Source organism: Phacochoerus africanus, chromosome 15 (assembly GCF_016906955.1).
Source record: "Phacochoerus africanus isolate WHEZ1 chromosome 15, ROS_Pafr_v1, whole genome shotgun sequence".
NCBI classification, from domain to species: Eukaryota; Metazoa; Chordata; class Mammalia; order Artiodactyla; family Suidae; genus Phacochoerus; species Phacochoerus africanus.
Window position 1 is genome coordinate 15,525,905 of NC_062558.1, and position 15,109 is coordinate 15,541,013.

General features: G+C 35.2%; 1 protein-coding gene across 2 annotated transcripts in view; it reads left to right on the plus strand.

Moving 5' to 3' along the window:
* Positions 1-15,109, plus strand: part of GLRA3 (glycine receptor alpha 3) — a 168,530-nt gene that overhangs the window by 49,337 nt on the left and 104,084 nt on the right. For both annotated transcript variants that reach the window (XM_047761724.1, XM_047761725.1), the window contains exon 3: positions 3,070-3,137. In XM_047761724.1, the coding sequence (XP_047617680.1) occupies positions 3,070-3,137 (68 nt within the window). The remainder of the gene's footprint in view (positions 1-3,069; positions 3,138-15,109) is intronic.

The following is a 15,109-nucleotide window of genomic DNA, read 5'->3' on the forward strand; positions in this document are numbered from 1 at the left end:
TCTTCTTTGATCATTGCTCTACGATGGAAACATGGGATTTTAGAGAGAAAAGCAAATCCATCAAAGGAGTCCTTCTCCTAACATGGTACTTCATACTGCTGCTCTCAGAACCTTTCTGGAATCATTAGGATGTGCCACACAGCACCTGCCCTCGAGGGACACTGAAGTGCATCAAAACAGACTGTACTAACTTCAGGTCACTGAAACCTATGCTTAATTTTAACCTTCATCCTATTTCTCATCAAATATTATCTATAATTCTATGCATAATAATTAAACTTAGACAATGAAACCAAAATAATAAAGACCCTGTCCCTTGCTAACTTAAAATAAGAAAATCATCTCCCCACTGTTTTATTTCAATGTCAGCCAAAGAGATGACAGTCAAATGGAACTGGCAGTTCTGTCACAGCAGCTTCATATGGGGCCATGTTCATCCAAAAGTGATGTACCTTCATCTGCATTTTATTGGAAGATGAATTAACCCAATACTAAAGCTTTTGTGTTTTTTCTTTTCCAAAGGTTGTGAGTCAATAAAGCACAACAGAATTTATCTCAAGTTAAAGTATATTCCCAAGATTAAAGGAAAATAGCAGAGTTTAGAGTTCTTGAGAAAAAGCGAATAGTCTAGAAAATATCAAAGATCAGTTTTTAGTTTCTCAAGTTCCAGGAGTTCCCACAGTGCCTCAGTGGGTTAAGGATTTGGTGTTGCTGCACCTGTGGTGTAGGTCACAGCTGCGGGTCTATTTGATCTCTGGGCAGGTATTTCCATGTGGGGTATATGCCTAAAAAAAAATTGTAGGCAAATTTTAGATAAAGCCTAAAAAAATAAAAAGAAAATAAAAAGGTTCTAGTTCACTTGTGTATATATCTCAGAATTCACCACTTTAGACTTATATTTAAGTTAAATACACACACACACACACACACACACACAAAACATGTTTTTTAACAGTTAATTGTGACTTCATATTTCTCTTTATGATGGGATAAAATGATAATAGGATAAAATATCTGTGCTTTCTCTTTTCCTACCTAGTGACAAATAAGACATCTCTATCACCCTACAAATTAAAAAAAAAAATTGTTGCTGTTTAGAAACAAGTGAATGAATGGGTATCATAAATACAAAAATTTGGGGTTTTGGAATTCCCTGGTGGTTGAGCAGGGTAAGGATCTGGCATTGTCACTGCTGTGACTGGGGTCACTGTATGGCGCAGGTTTGATCCCTGGCCCTGGAACTTCTGCACGAGTGTGGCCAATAATAATAATAATCCTTGTGTTTTATGAGAATACTAAATCAAATACTTATAGGGGACTTTTGGCATTGGGGAAGTGAGGATCTCTGTAAATTCTTTCCTTCAAAAGAGCAACAAAATCACTGGCAACATTTTCAAATTAACCTTCGGAACTCTGAAAATTAACCAAAAGCTTGTAACATCCTTAGGAATGTTTATTCAAGAAAACTGATGAATTTCTCTAAAAATAGAAGGTGTTTAATCTGGCTCACTCCCCAGCTTCCTGATAGCCTTGAAAACTAGTATCCTCTCAATCACAGAAACTGTAAAATCTAGCATTCCAGCAGCTATGAGAGGGGGCAGCCCCCTTTTGCTTCTCATAAGTTCTCTCAGAGCTATGTTACTGTTGGCCTATCTAGCCTGCTCCGCATGAGTCCCACTCAGAGGGCTTGTCATTACTTAACTTTGGGAACTCTCTGAGTGGGAAATCTTATTGCCAGGGCATTTGTTGGAAGCAATAACAGAAAATTGTTTAACATTGCAGCTGCCTAAGGCTGTGATATTCATTGGCAAACAGGAGCCTGAACAAAAATTTCAGAAAAAGATCTGTCCGCTTACAACAGACCCATAGGCAGCTTTGAAATGTTACTTATTGGGATTCCCTGGTGGCCTAGCAGTTAAGGAATTGGCATTGTCACTGCTGTGGCTTGGGTTCGATCCCTGGCCTGGGAATTTTCACATGCTGTGGTCGTAGCCAAAAAAGAAAAAAGGAAATGTTACTTTCTGTTGTAGATCTAGAGTCTACACTTATGTGTAGGGCTGTGTGCTAACCAGAAAAGTCCTAGGTTTCCGACCTTTCACCTCTGGCTGACCTCAAACCCCCTGCAAACAATAAGTGCAGGGTAAGGCATAAGCATTAAGGGCATGTCCCCTGCCAAATGCATGAAGTCCTTTGGCAAAGGGGAAAGACATTGGTTCAAGCCATTCAGGAAACCTCTGACCAATCATTAATTGTCCATGGGCTCACAGAGCAGGCACTTCAGTGGCTACATACTCTAGGGAAATACACTTTACAAGTATTCATCCAGGTAAGTCACTAAATAACAAACAACAGCAATAAGAAACACCAGCAAGGACAACAAACTATGGGATGGAAGTGAGAGGTCTAGTTTAGAGAGTTGCTACATTATATTATCTAAGTATCCAATTTTCAATTAAAATTTATACGACATGGAAATAAACAGGAAAATACTGCCCATACATGCAGAGGTGGGGGTCGGGGAATCAAAATTCCATAATGGGGCTCAGGTGTTGGCTTTATTAACCAGATATCTGCAGAGCTGTTAGAGATTTCTAAATCAAGGAAACTGAGACCAAAAGAGGTTAATGACTTATACAGTAGGTATCTTCAGTGTTCAGAAGAGACGGTAAACTTGAGATGTGCAATCCAGATTTCTTCAAAGGAGGGTTGCCTTCAATTTTAAGCATCTATGTATGTACATATTAAAAAATTCTTTTTGGAGTTCCCATTGTGGCACAATGGGTTAAGAATCTGACTATAGGGGCTCAGGTTGCTTCAGTGGTGCAGGTTTGATCCCCTGCCTGGTGCAGCCGATTAAAGATCTGGCATTGCCAGAATCAGTCCCTGGCCCAGGCACTTCCATATGCCATGTGTACAGCCATTTAAAAAAAAAAATCAAACAAGACAAAACAAAAAAACCCTACAAATTAGAAACATGGAATTATATGAAAATATTTATTTATTTATTTATTTTTGAAAATATTTTAGTTAAGCATCTAAACAGCCCTTCTGTTTTAATTTCTTTTTCAGGTCCTCCAGTTAATGTCACATGCAACATATTCATAAACAGCTTTGGTTCTATTGCCGAGACAACCATGGTAGGTAGGCACGTCTACTCTGAATAAATTTCACACTGGAGTAATCTATAATCACTTCAATGGCAATTTTTCTGCTGATGTTATTTAATTTAAAGCCCAAATTCATATAATGAGGTTTTAAAGATAAAATTAATGGTATAATTAAATTACAATCAGAAGCAGGTAAAAAAAATGTTTCATTTAGAGATGATATATTAGGTATAAATGTGTAAAAGTAAGTGAAAGCATGATTGATATTTTCCACTTCAGTAATTAAATACTGGATCTCCAATTAAAACTAAAATTTTACCACATGAATTATTTATTTATTTCCAATGCTCCTTAATAGCCAGACCTCAGCATAGGAGTAGATAATTTCATGTTTAGTTATTCTGAATACTTATAAATGTGTTTATAATGTTATTTTAAGTATTTTATTTGATTACCTTTCCAAATGAAGATAGTATTTTTTCAAATATCATAAATATTTTGGAACATGTAGTATATGCTTTAATTTAACTAAATTCACTGAACTGAAACTTCATTACTATGTAATTGAGGACATTTTGCACAATCAAGTTATTAAAGCCAAAAATTATCATTCCAAACTGATTTATTCTGTTTTGAATTTTATCTTTCTCTAAAGATCATGTTGTATCTCTTCTTTGCCCTGGAGCTTTCATTGAATATTTTAGCTAAAATAAAATGCAGAGATAGACAAATGAACCACTGAATAACTGTAAAATTTTCTAGCAGTAACTTAAAAAAAAAAAATGAAACCATGTATTGTGATTCTTAAATTACCTGGAATTATACTCCATTCCTAAATTTAGCAAGTATAATTTGCACTAATTTTCAAAGTTGATTGAGATATGAAATACTTAAGGATTTATAGCTCCAAAACCATTATTAAGAGAATTATTCTTATATGTATCAGAATGACTTGATAGTGAATTTTCTAATGTGCAAATTATTATATGAGGAAGACTGTGTAGCTGTGTGTGTATGTGTGTGTTTATAGAGGATCTTTCTTAAAGTAAGAGACTTTATTCAGGCACTACTTTTAAAAATGCTTTTTTCCTCATGTTTGCAGTATTTAGTCATTTAGTGGCATTTCTTTGGTTCTGTTCAAGCTCAATATAATTACAATGAAAGGATTGGTGGAAAAGAACTGAGCAGTATGTAGAATTATCTTCATTGCAGTACATAAATTAACATGAAAATGTGTACATAAATGCAAACACAGAGAAAATGCATATAATTTGTTAGCATAAGCACAGTTTGGTTCTAGTACAGTTTTGACTCTACAGTTACTATAATCCCGTTTCAGACGTTGGCATAGCCTGGATTCTGGTTCAATATATAGTCCTCATTTATATCTTGTATTTGTACATATCCATTTCAAATCATACTTAAAGATAAAGGACTGTCTACTAGATTTTTTTCTGCTTGGACTTCCCAAATTATATTTCTAGTCCTGGCATCATTCTCATATTAAGTGCTACTATACGACACTGTATCATCCTGAAAACTGGAACTTTCTCTTTTCCAAGATTGCTTCTGCAAAACAGTTTCAACAGCAATAGCTGGAAAGATTTTTAGTCTTACTTGTTTTTGTGGGGTGGAGGAAGGGATTTGGAAAAAAGAAAGACATGGCCAGATTTCCTCCCCATTAAAACCTCAAAGATTGTCAAGTTCCTGAAGGTCTTTGCTTTTTATGACATAATTCATCAGTCTACCACTAAGAGATTATAGATTACCTTCCATAGGATGATTATACCTGCTAAATTTCTTACCCTTAATAATTTTAGGCAGACTTCCTTTGCAGAATAATATTATACAAAAGGCTTGCAGAATATTGCAAATACATTCTTCTAGTGATCCACTCTGCTTTACTTCCCTTCTCCAGCATTGTCTGTTTCTTTGTAGTCCACCATAATTACCCCTTTGAAATCATTTTTAGCATCCATTACTTTCCTCTTCAGAGTCACAAGCAGTATCAGTGAACATTAGTCAGACACCCCAGAGATAAAGTATTATAAAACTCAACTAAGCCCCCCTTGGTATCTTTCTTTTTAGTCTTCTAAACTTCTAAATATGTGACATTATTTCTGTTCACATAATCAGATTTAATATTTGCAAAAAAATTTAATGGTGTAAGAACAGTTTCAATATGGTGTCCATGAATATAGGCATTGAGAAAATTACAAGTTGGTATATCTTTTGTCTTAAGTTGGTATATCTTTTGCTACCACTTGATTACTTTGATGTATTTTATTCATTGTTTCCACCATCACAGCTCTGCAATTAAACTTCATCTCGTTGTTTTACATGCCATAATATTGTTTAATTGATTTTAAAAAATCCTTAATTTGTTAACACACTTTCATACTAGTTACTTTTGTTCTTACAGTACAAATAACTGAATTCAACTGAGCAATGTATTACATTGAGAGGATAAAATTCCAAATGACCTGTAGTCATTAATGAATATCTTTGCATCTGAGAATTCATATCTTAAATAAAACTAAACAATTCTCCCAATCTGTATAACTTGCTTAACAAAGGTCTTAACCATGTTGGCTGTCTTTACTGGCCAGTATATTAAGGTCGCTCTGTGGTCTAGTTTCTAACATATTGTATCTCTAACCTTTTTTAAAATACAACTTTAGTCCCATTTGAGGCAATCATTTGATTCTTGAGAAAACTTCTCTAGTAGATATTCCACTTCTTTAGCCATTTTTTGATTATTTTAATTCAAATCTTTAACATATTTTGCATCTTCTTTCACCAGCTTTGTTTTTCTTAATATTTATGTGCATTTTTCCAATAGCACGAGCTCGAATTTCTTTTTAATTGCTAAATGTATCCTTCCCCAATGTTTATTTTGTGTAATTAACCTAATGTGGTGCCAACCATTCTCACTTGAGCACAATTTTATTATTCTTGACATACAGTCCTTGAAATTTTTGTGTATATTGTAGAAATGCTAAGCTTCCTATTTCCCTCACATTTGAGTCAGATGTCATTATATCGAATGAGATTCTCTAAAGACTTGTTCAGCCTCCATCATCCCAATTTCACATTCTTCTTCAGCAGATAATGATTTAACAATGGTTGGAAACTAAGTATTTAAAAAGATTAAATTAAAAATGAAACTAGGAGTTCCCATTGTGGCTAAGCAGGTTAAGAATCCAACTAGTATCCATGGGGATGCAGGTTTGATCCCTGGCCTTGCTCAGTGGGTTAAAAGATCCAGCATTCTGCAAGCTGTAGTGTAGGTTACAGACTCGGCTTGGATCTGGCTTTGCTGTGGCTGTGGTATAGGTCAGCAGCTACAGCTCCTATTCAGTCTCTAGCCTGGGAACTTCCATATGCTGTGGGTGCAGCCCTAAAAAGACCAAAAAAAGAAAAAAAAGAAACTAGTTTACTATTATTACAGTCACTTCCCCATTGCTTTGCAACATGGCCTTGGTGAGAGAGGCAAGTCTATCCTATATTTTAAAATTAATAAAATAATAATTTTATTAATTTTAAATGAAAATATCCTGTCTTTTAAAATTGTGGTGACAAGAGTGACTCATAATTGTTTTATATATAGTTACAATGAGGTGAAGTGCAGCATCTCCACGTTGAGTAACTTATTGGTTTTTTTGTTGTTGTTGTTGTTTTTTGTCTTTTTGTCTTTTCTAGAGCCACACCAGGGCATATGGAGGTTCCCAGGCTAGGGATTGAATCAGAGCTGTAGCCGCCGGCCTACGCCACAGCCACAGCAACGGGAGATCTGAGCCATGTCTGCAACCCACACCACAGCCCACGGCAACTCCAGATCCTTAACCCACTGAGCAAGCCAGGGATCGAACCCGCAACTTCATCATTCCTAGTTGGATTCGTTAACCACTGAGCCATGAGGGGAACTCCATGTTGAGTAACTTATTGTAAGCAAACTCTTGTAAACCTGTGATGAATCGTGGATAAGGATTATTTGATGGGATGACAGTATTTGTAAGTTGGGCTTTTTTAAAAAACTCATATATACCTTTGTAGTAGTTTGGCTATTCAAAGTGGATATAGAGCAGCATTTCAAAGTGGAGATCCTGGCTTAACCTGCTATCTTTGGAAAACAGATGGCTCTCCATCTTGTCACACATATGTTGGAGAGATGATTGCTCTGTTGTGTCCCTTAAGTCAATATTTACTCATTGAACCATGGCTTTTCACCAGTGCCCATAGAAGAAATTATTTTTACAAAATAAAAACAAGCAAACAAACCAAAAAGGTGAGATGTTTTGTTATAATGCTTTTTCAGATGCCTGTATACAGAGACATGTAGTGGGGCTGGGCGAGTCTGGGTGAGAGTGTCTGAAGATCTGCTCTGATCCAGCAGAATTGTCAAATGGTACAGTTTTTCAGTTTTCCACACAAATGATAGGTTCAGATTTTAGCTGCCACAATAATCATGCACATGTAGATGCTAGTTTGGATCACTGAATCATTAGATTCTCCAGAGAAATCTAAGCTAATATGGCATAAAAAGTTGATAGTGTTCATTTACATATTCCTAATGGAATCTTTACACTCCTACTCATTCTTTTTCTACATGTATTTTTTTGTTACTAAATAAAGCTTTATTAGCAAATAAAGTTATTACCTATGCGTGTTAAGTGACACTTATACACCTATCACCATCTTAAGAAATTAAATATTACTACTAAATTGAAGTGGACCATGAACTCTTGCCCAAAGCACTGTTTCTCTGCCTTCCCCAAAGAAGCTTTGTTCCTGTATTTGATATCACGACATAAAATTTCATTCTGCATGAAAAAAAAAATATAAACAGAATTGTTACACTGTTGTATTCACAAATAACTCGATTTTTTGGTGCAAATCTGACTTTTATCCGATTGAAGGAGTTTTCTTTCATTACTTGTATGCTGAATTTTGATTTTTTTTTTAATCACGAAGAGGCATTGAATTTTCTTCAGTGCAGTCTCAGTATTCATTGAGCTGATTGACTGCTCTCCTTCATTCTGTTAATAATATGGACTCTGTACAAATACATTAAATACAAATTGATTTTCAAATAGGAAATCATCTTACATTTCTTGGATACACCCCATTTGATTACAGTTTGTTATCCTTTTTATGTATTGCTCAATTTAATTTTCTAGTATTTCGTTTAAGATTTTTGCTGCTATGCTCATTCTGAATATTGAACTATAATTTTCTTTTTCTGCAATGTCAGAAGCAGTGTATGGTAACAATACTATGCTAGTTTCAAAAATTAGGAAATATTCCTTCTTCCTCTGCTTTTTAAAATAGTTTATGCAAAACCAGTGTTATTTCTTCCATAAGTTATTTGGTAAATATCACCAACAATGCTTTCTGGGTCAGTCATTTTATTTATTGAAAGGTTTTAAATGATAGATCTCATTTTGTGACCAAATATAGGACTATTCAGCTTTCCTATTGGGTGCAATTCACAAAAGTTTTTATTTCAAGGAATTTGTCCATTTCTTTAAATTTTTCAAATTATCAACATACACTTATTTACAATACCTCATCCTTTCATCTAAGGGATATTTGTAATGTCTTTAATTTCTTTTTTTCTAATGATTTTTATTTTTCCCATTATAGTTGGTTTACAGTGTTCTTCATTCCTATTATTGGTAGTGTGGTTTTAGCTATTCTTTTTTCCACTACATACAGATTTTTATTCTACAAGGGATTTTTGCTGCTTTTTAAATCTATGAGTAATGTTAATATTCTTCTAAGGATAATACTACTCAATTTTTATCTCTCCATTTGTTCTTTCTTGAAACCAGTTACACTGGATATTTTAACCTCATTCTCTCCAGAGTTTCTATCTCTATATTTCTGTGCTACATATTCCCTTTCTTTAAGAATTGTCATTAATAAATAAATTATGGGGGATTCATAGGAGTCCTAATAAGCTGCATATAAATCCATTTTTTATTCCTTCAGTGCAAATAACTCAATGACTTACATAAAGGTAATTCATTCACACACTATGATGATCGCAAGTTTCTTTTTAATGCTACTTTATTTGGCTCTGTTAGTAAGGCATTTAACTCCTTGTACTAATCAGTACAAATAGACTTCATTGGCATCTTATTATTTTATCCAACTTACTTTTAATTTTTATTTATCTTTTCCCTTTTAATGTTTGGTTTAATCTATCAGCCTTTATTTAAAATTTTTGATAATAGGCTCCATGAAGCAGCAGTTCACTCTGTAAATTCATCATTATATCAACAACTAGGACAATCTTAGCATAGAGTAACTCTTAAATATATATTGTTGAATTTTACACACACACATACACACACAGAGACTAACAAAGGGTATGGTTTCTAAAAAGAGGAATTTGCTATTGTGTACTCAGCGCACAGTGGATCAACTGTTATTTTTATTGCTTTTCTGTATTATTTGTTTATGGGCTCTTAAGTCCTGGTCACTGTCTTAAATTAGTGCTACAATTTCTAAAATAGGAGCTAAGAAACTATCGTATAATATTGGCTCATATTGCCCAAATGAACTTGGCTTTTTTATTCAAATCTTCCCATGTAATTTTATGATCTTTCCCCAAAAAGCATTTGCCTTTTCAGCTGCATTGATGGAGAGACAAATTCATTAAGAATGCTAACATTTTGTATGGATATTTGCCTATGATAAGAAATTAAAGCTATTATTTAGTGCTTCTTATAGTGATTGGAAGAATAATGTTTAAAAATCAGAAATATTAAAATCAGTTATTTCAGGTATCAAGTAGGTTTCACAGTAATTTTTTTTTCTTTACATTAGGAAATAAATGTGTGCATAATTTGAAAAACCCATGTTTTCTGTCCTTCAGTAATCTTTATCTCAAATGAGTCATTGGTCCTTTCTATCTATTGCCAACCAGTTCAGCTCTTGTAAAGGTACGTTCACATCATGAATGCCATAGTAGTATTCCATGAATAGTTCTGTCTAATTCATAGTTCTAAATTTAATAATGTTAATGTAGCATATGATTAGATAGATGCTGTTTTACTTAATTTCAGAATAACCTGAAAACATCCTGTTATCTTTTTCACATTATATCTGTTAACATCTTATCCTTGCTGTCTTATTTTTCTTACTTTGAGTAATAGGTAAAGCCTCACCAAATATAACAGTGGCAATGGTCTGAAGGATTTTTAATTTCAAGCATGAGTAACCAGTGACTGGCAGCATGAATGTGTTCTGAACTCTCATTTATAAGCATGAATTAGAAGCAGGGCATATTTATGGGAAAGGTTGCAGAAAGATAGGTATGCATGAAGGTTACACATCTTGGTGACCCCATCAGAAACAGGAATAAATCTCTGCCTGGTGTAGTCTTCCACAAGACCGTCCTTATAATCACTGTGTCTCAAAAAGAGAGGGGCTAAGATCTTGTTCACACAGGTACGTTTTCTTACAAAGGATGCCACAAAGGACATAATTATCTAGTTGTGCTACAGTGTTCTTAAAACAAACACAATGTTTCAAAGCATATTTCTGATTCTATGAGGTGAAAGTGCCAAAGAGAAACTGATGCTAAGACAGAAAACTGTATGCAGAGAGGGAGGTTGCTGGGCACATACTCCTAAAACTTCTCTCTTTTATTTACTTTTTATTTTTATTCTTTTGGCTGCATCTGTGGCATGGGGAATCCAGGAATCCAGCCTGCACCAGAGCAACGACAATGCTGTATCCTTATCCTTAACCACTAGGCCACCAGTGAAATCCAACTTCTCCCGTTATTTATTCTCTCCCTCATATCTTTGTAGAGTCTCCTTTTACTCTGGCTGAGTAGATTATAAGGTTCATTGTATTTTGTGTAGGCATTATGGAATATTTGAGTTGGGAAAAGATGAGGGAGATTATAGGGGTAAGTGTAGTATCAAAGATTTATGTCACTTAACTCTCCTCTTTCTGCCTACTGTAAAGCTAAATTGTAATGGAAAGTGACTATTATTTGCATGTCGTCACGCAAACCACATTTTATAGAATTCACTGGTACCAGATCAATTAAACACTTTTGTTGGTCACCTATCAAGACAGAGAAAGTGATCTGATTCCATGAATGGTGTTTCTCCTCACGGCATTTATCATCGTGAACCTTTTTCTAAGAGAATTCGATTTTCTGAAAGAATACACTCCAAAATGTCATTTCAACCTCTAAAGATAAAACAGGCAGCAATATGGGGAATTGTGTTCTCCCAGATGACTGGCATGAGTCATAATTTGTTACTTAGGCTTGGATTTAGCTTGTAAATGAATGTTAAATACTTGGTAATCAATTTAAATTGCAGATGGCTCTTTAGCTGTGATGCTGAATCCCTGACAGATGAATGAGTTAAGATTTAACACCAATATTCTCTAGACCAGTCAGAAGATAGTTTCTGTTGCTGTGATGAAACTAAGAGCCTATCTACAAAACAGCAAGCCAGCTAACTATGCTTCAGATGGGCTTCAAACAGTTCAGATGGACAGGCACCTGGGGCCGTGCCAAAAATGTCCCATCAAATACAACAGATCAGGCAGTGGAGTCAGGCAGCTCAGGTTGCTTAGGGAGTCATTACAAGATGGAAAATTCTTACTCAACACTGATATATATGTATACATCCCCCCCCCAGATGAGTTTAATACTTCAAGATTTGGTCTTTAAAATATCAGGGAAATCATTTTCTTTCAGTCTCATCAAGGAGGCTTGATAATGGACTATTTGTGTTATGGGAGAGCATGAAGAAACATAGGTTTATCAGCACATAAGTATCTCTATAATCTGTACCATCTTTTAAAAATTCTTCTTAGTCGTTTATTGGAATATTGCCAATGCTTCAGAGACTACCTAAGGCATAAAAACAAATCATCCTGCCACAAAGGTATATTAAGAAATTTAATTAACAAAAATGAGCTTATAACGTATATCAACATTAAGTAGATAAAATGCCGATATTCACAAATCAGTCCTGAGCAAAGCCCATTTAATTTATCTGCAGATGATAATAAAGTCTTCTTCTTCTTCTTAGGGTAGAGAAGACATTTGGGAGTGCTTGCTTCTTCCTTAAGTCTTCCAGCCCAACAGGGACTTCTTTCCACTGACTTCTGGAATTAGCGAAGAATTCCTCCCTACTTTATCCTACTGAACTCCTGTCTCCCTCTCTCTCCACTAGAGTTGCCTCTGTCCCTTTAGTGGTGTTAAGCAGCAATGTTATTTCACTTCCAGACTTCCAAGAAGCCTTTGGCCAGACACAAGACTCTCCCCCAGAGGTAGTAAAAGAACAGTCAGATCCCTCCCTGAGCTGATGAGATGAAATGTAACCCCTTTCTTTGGTGGAAGTCATTTTGTTTGCTTTAGATTATTCTTGCATTGGTTTTCTCTCCCCTAGAACCATTTCTTATCCACATTAGGCCTTCCTGTAGTTTCTGCTCATCCCATCTTTCAGTGATCATTGACCATTGGAATGTATCCTGTATCAGAAGCTTGTTATATACCTGTCCCAAGAAGCAGCTGCTAAAAATGCTAAACATTTAGATTCTGAATATATTTTACCTTTATCATATTTAACTCGCTATAAAAGTAATTACTCTTCCTCACCCAGGCATGATAAAATTAAGTATGATTAATCAAAAGTTGACAGCAGACAGAAAAAAAAATTAATATGCTCTGTATCCCTTTTTTCTACTTAGTTTTTTTTCTAAGGCAATGTTTCTCAACCTTTCTTTTTTTCCACTATGCCTCTTTTTGGAGATCTTTTCCACAAATTGGCCTCTTTGTGAAGTTCTAATAATTCAGATATATTGGATGTCTGTTTATATACTTTGTGTATATCTCTGGGTTATACATAAAAAGGGTAAGATTTTTATTAACCCCCTAAGAACTAATTTTTGTTCCATGGTCCTTGTTGAGAATGCATTATCTAAAAGACGTATTTACAGGGATATACATGAGTACACTGCCCAAGGTTGATATTTCTATCCTGGCTGCTTGGTGGCATATGGAACAGCAGGAGAAAATGGAGCAGAAGCACTTGGTATTCTCAGGGAGGAAGGATACATTTTTATGCCACTGGCTGTTTGCAAAACTATTAATACATATGGATTGGAGGCCAAACTGCCTATATGAATTTCTTCTTTTTTCGAGGTTATTTTTCAAACATAATGTGTGTGCCTGTGCATGCATGCACCTACACGCACACCCACACACACTCACACACACACACATACATGCACACCAATACACCCCCCCACCCCCAAATGTATTGTAAATCCACTTTGATTTGTTCCAGATTTACTTTCTATATCTGGCACCAGGGCCCAAATTGTTTCCTGTTCTGCTTTTGTGATGATATTTGTGTTTTGATTTCACTCATATAACCGTTGTTGCATCATACCTTTTACTATTTGATAAAATTGTTCTCAAGATGTTTCCCATGGAGTTCATGCCTCATATCTGCTCCAGTGGCAGCAAATCTTTGTGAAAATGTATGTGATATATCTAACATAGGAAATTACTATCATGGCTTAGCCAGAGGAATATTCTGGCTGGTTCTGGCAAGTATAAAATTAGAACAGAAGAGGAGTTTCTGTGGTGGCTCAGTAGGTTAAGGACCCGATGTTGTCTCTGTGAGGATGTGGGTTTGATCCCTGGGCTTGCTCAGTGGTTAAGGATCCAACGTTGCCACAAGATGAGGTGTAGATCAAATGCTGCTCAGATCCCATGTTGCTGTGGCTGTGGCTGTGGCCTAGGCCACAGCTCCAGCTCCACTTTGACCCATGGCCCAGGAACTGCCACATGCTGTAGATGCAGCTGTAAAAAAGAATAAAGTAAAATAAAATAAAATTAGAATGGAGGAATATCTTATTTCTATATTATCCCAAGGAAACACATTCATAATGTATACAGAAGTTCTTTGAATCAAACAGGTTGTCCTTTCTTGCCGCTATGGAATGAGAGGGTAAGGTAAAACAAAAAGCCAACAGCATGGGCTTTCAATAATCTGCCATCTCTCTTCTATGGTATCACCCCCTCCCATCAGCTCTGCTCCTTGGGATGCAGATTGTGTTTCACAAGGACCGGGGAATCTTAAGAAGAGGAATGATGTATTCACAAAAACCCTCTTCTAGTAATTTATGTCCTTCTGGGAAAGGTGATGAAATGCCAGGAGAACAGGCTGTAAGAGCTGTCATTTGTCTGCTGTGATCACGGTGACTTTACAACTTGCAAATGACTTACATTGCAAGTCTGAATTCCTGGCTACCTTTCTCTCGAAACAGAGAGGAAAAAGCAAGCATTTCAAGCAAAAGAGGGAGATTATTTTACCTTCTTAAATTTATGCATCAGTTGAAGCAGTATCTTGCTCTGTAACAGCCCAATGGCTATTAAATTCAAAATGCAAAATATTTCTGTAATCCTCTTTCTTTACTGGGGCTTCTATTTCTTAATACTGATTAGGGCTAAATTGTTTGCCCTTGACAATTTTTAGTACTACAGTTGTAGAATGTTATAAAACTTAATTCATTCTGACCAATTCAGTACTCAAAGCAAGTTTTAGTGTTCTTACTCTTCAAATCATATTTCTCAAAATGCCTCATTATATTAAAAACATAGAACAATACATTATCTCAGCCTCAGATGACTTAGCTATGCCCCTGGTCAATATGAATGCAAATGTTGAACCACTGACTTAATGTTGGCTTGTCAGCTTCCTAATGAAGAATATTTCTTAAAATTTTTACATGTTTTCTCCCTATCTTTCTCTGTTAAAAAACACAACTATTGAGTTTGTTTTATCATACCTTTTTAAAAAAATTTTACTCTTAAAAAAACATGTTATGAGATTTCTAGATAATACCAATTATGGCATGTGTTGAAAAAAATAAAATTTTAATTTATTTGGATCAAAACAATAAAACTTAGAGATGAACAAATAATCTCTTACCTCATGCAGTTTTTGATCTGT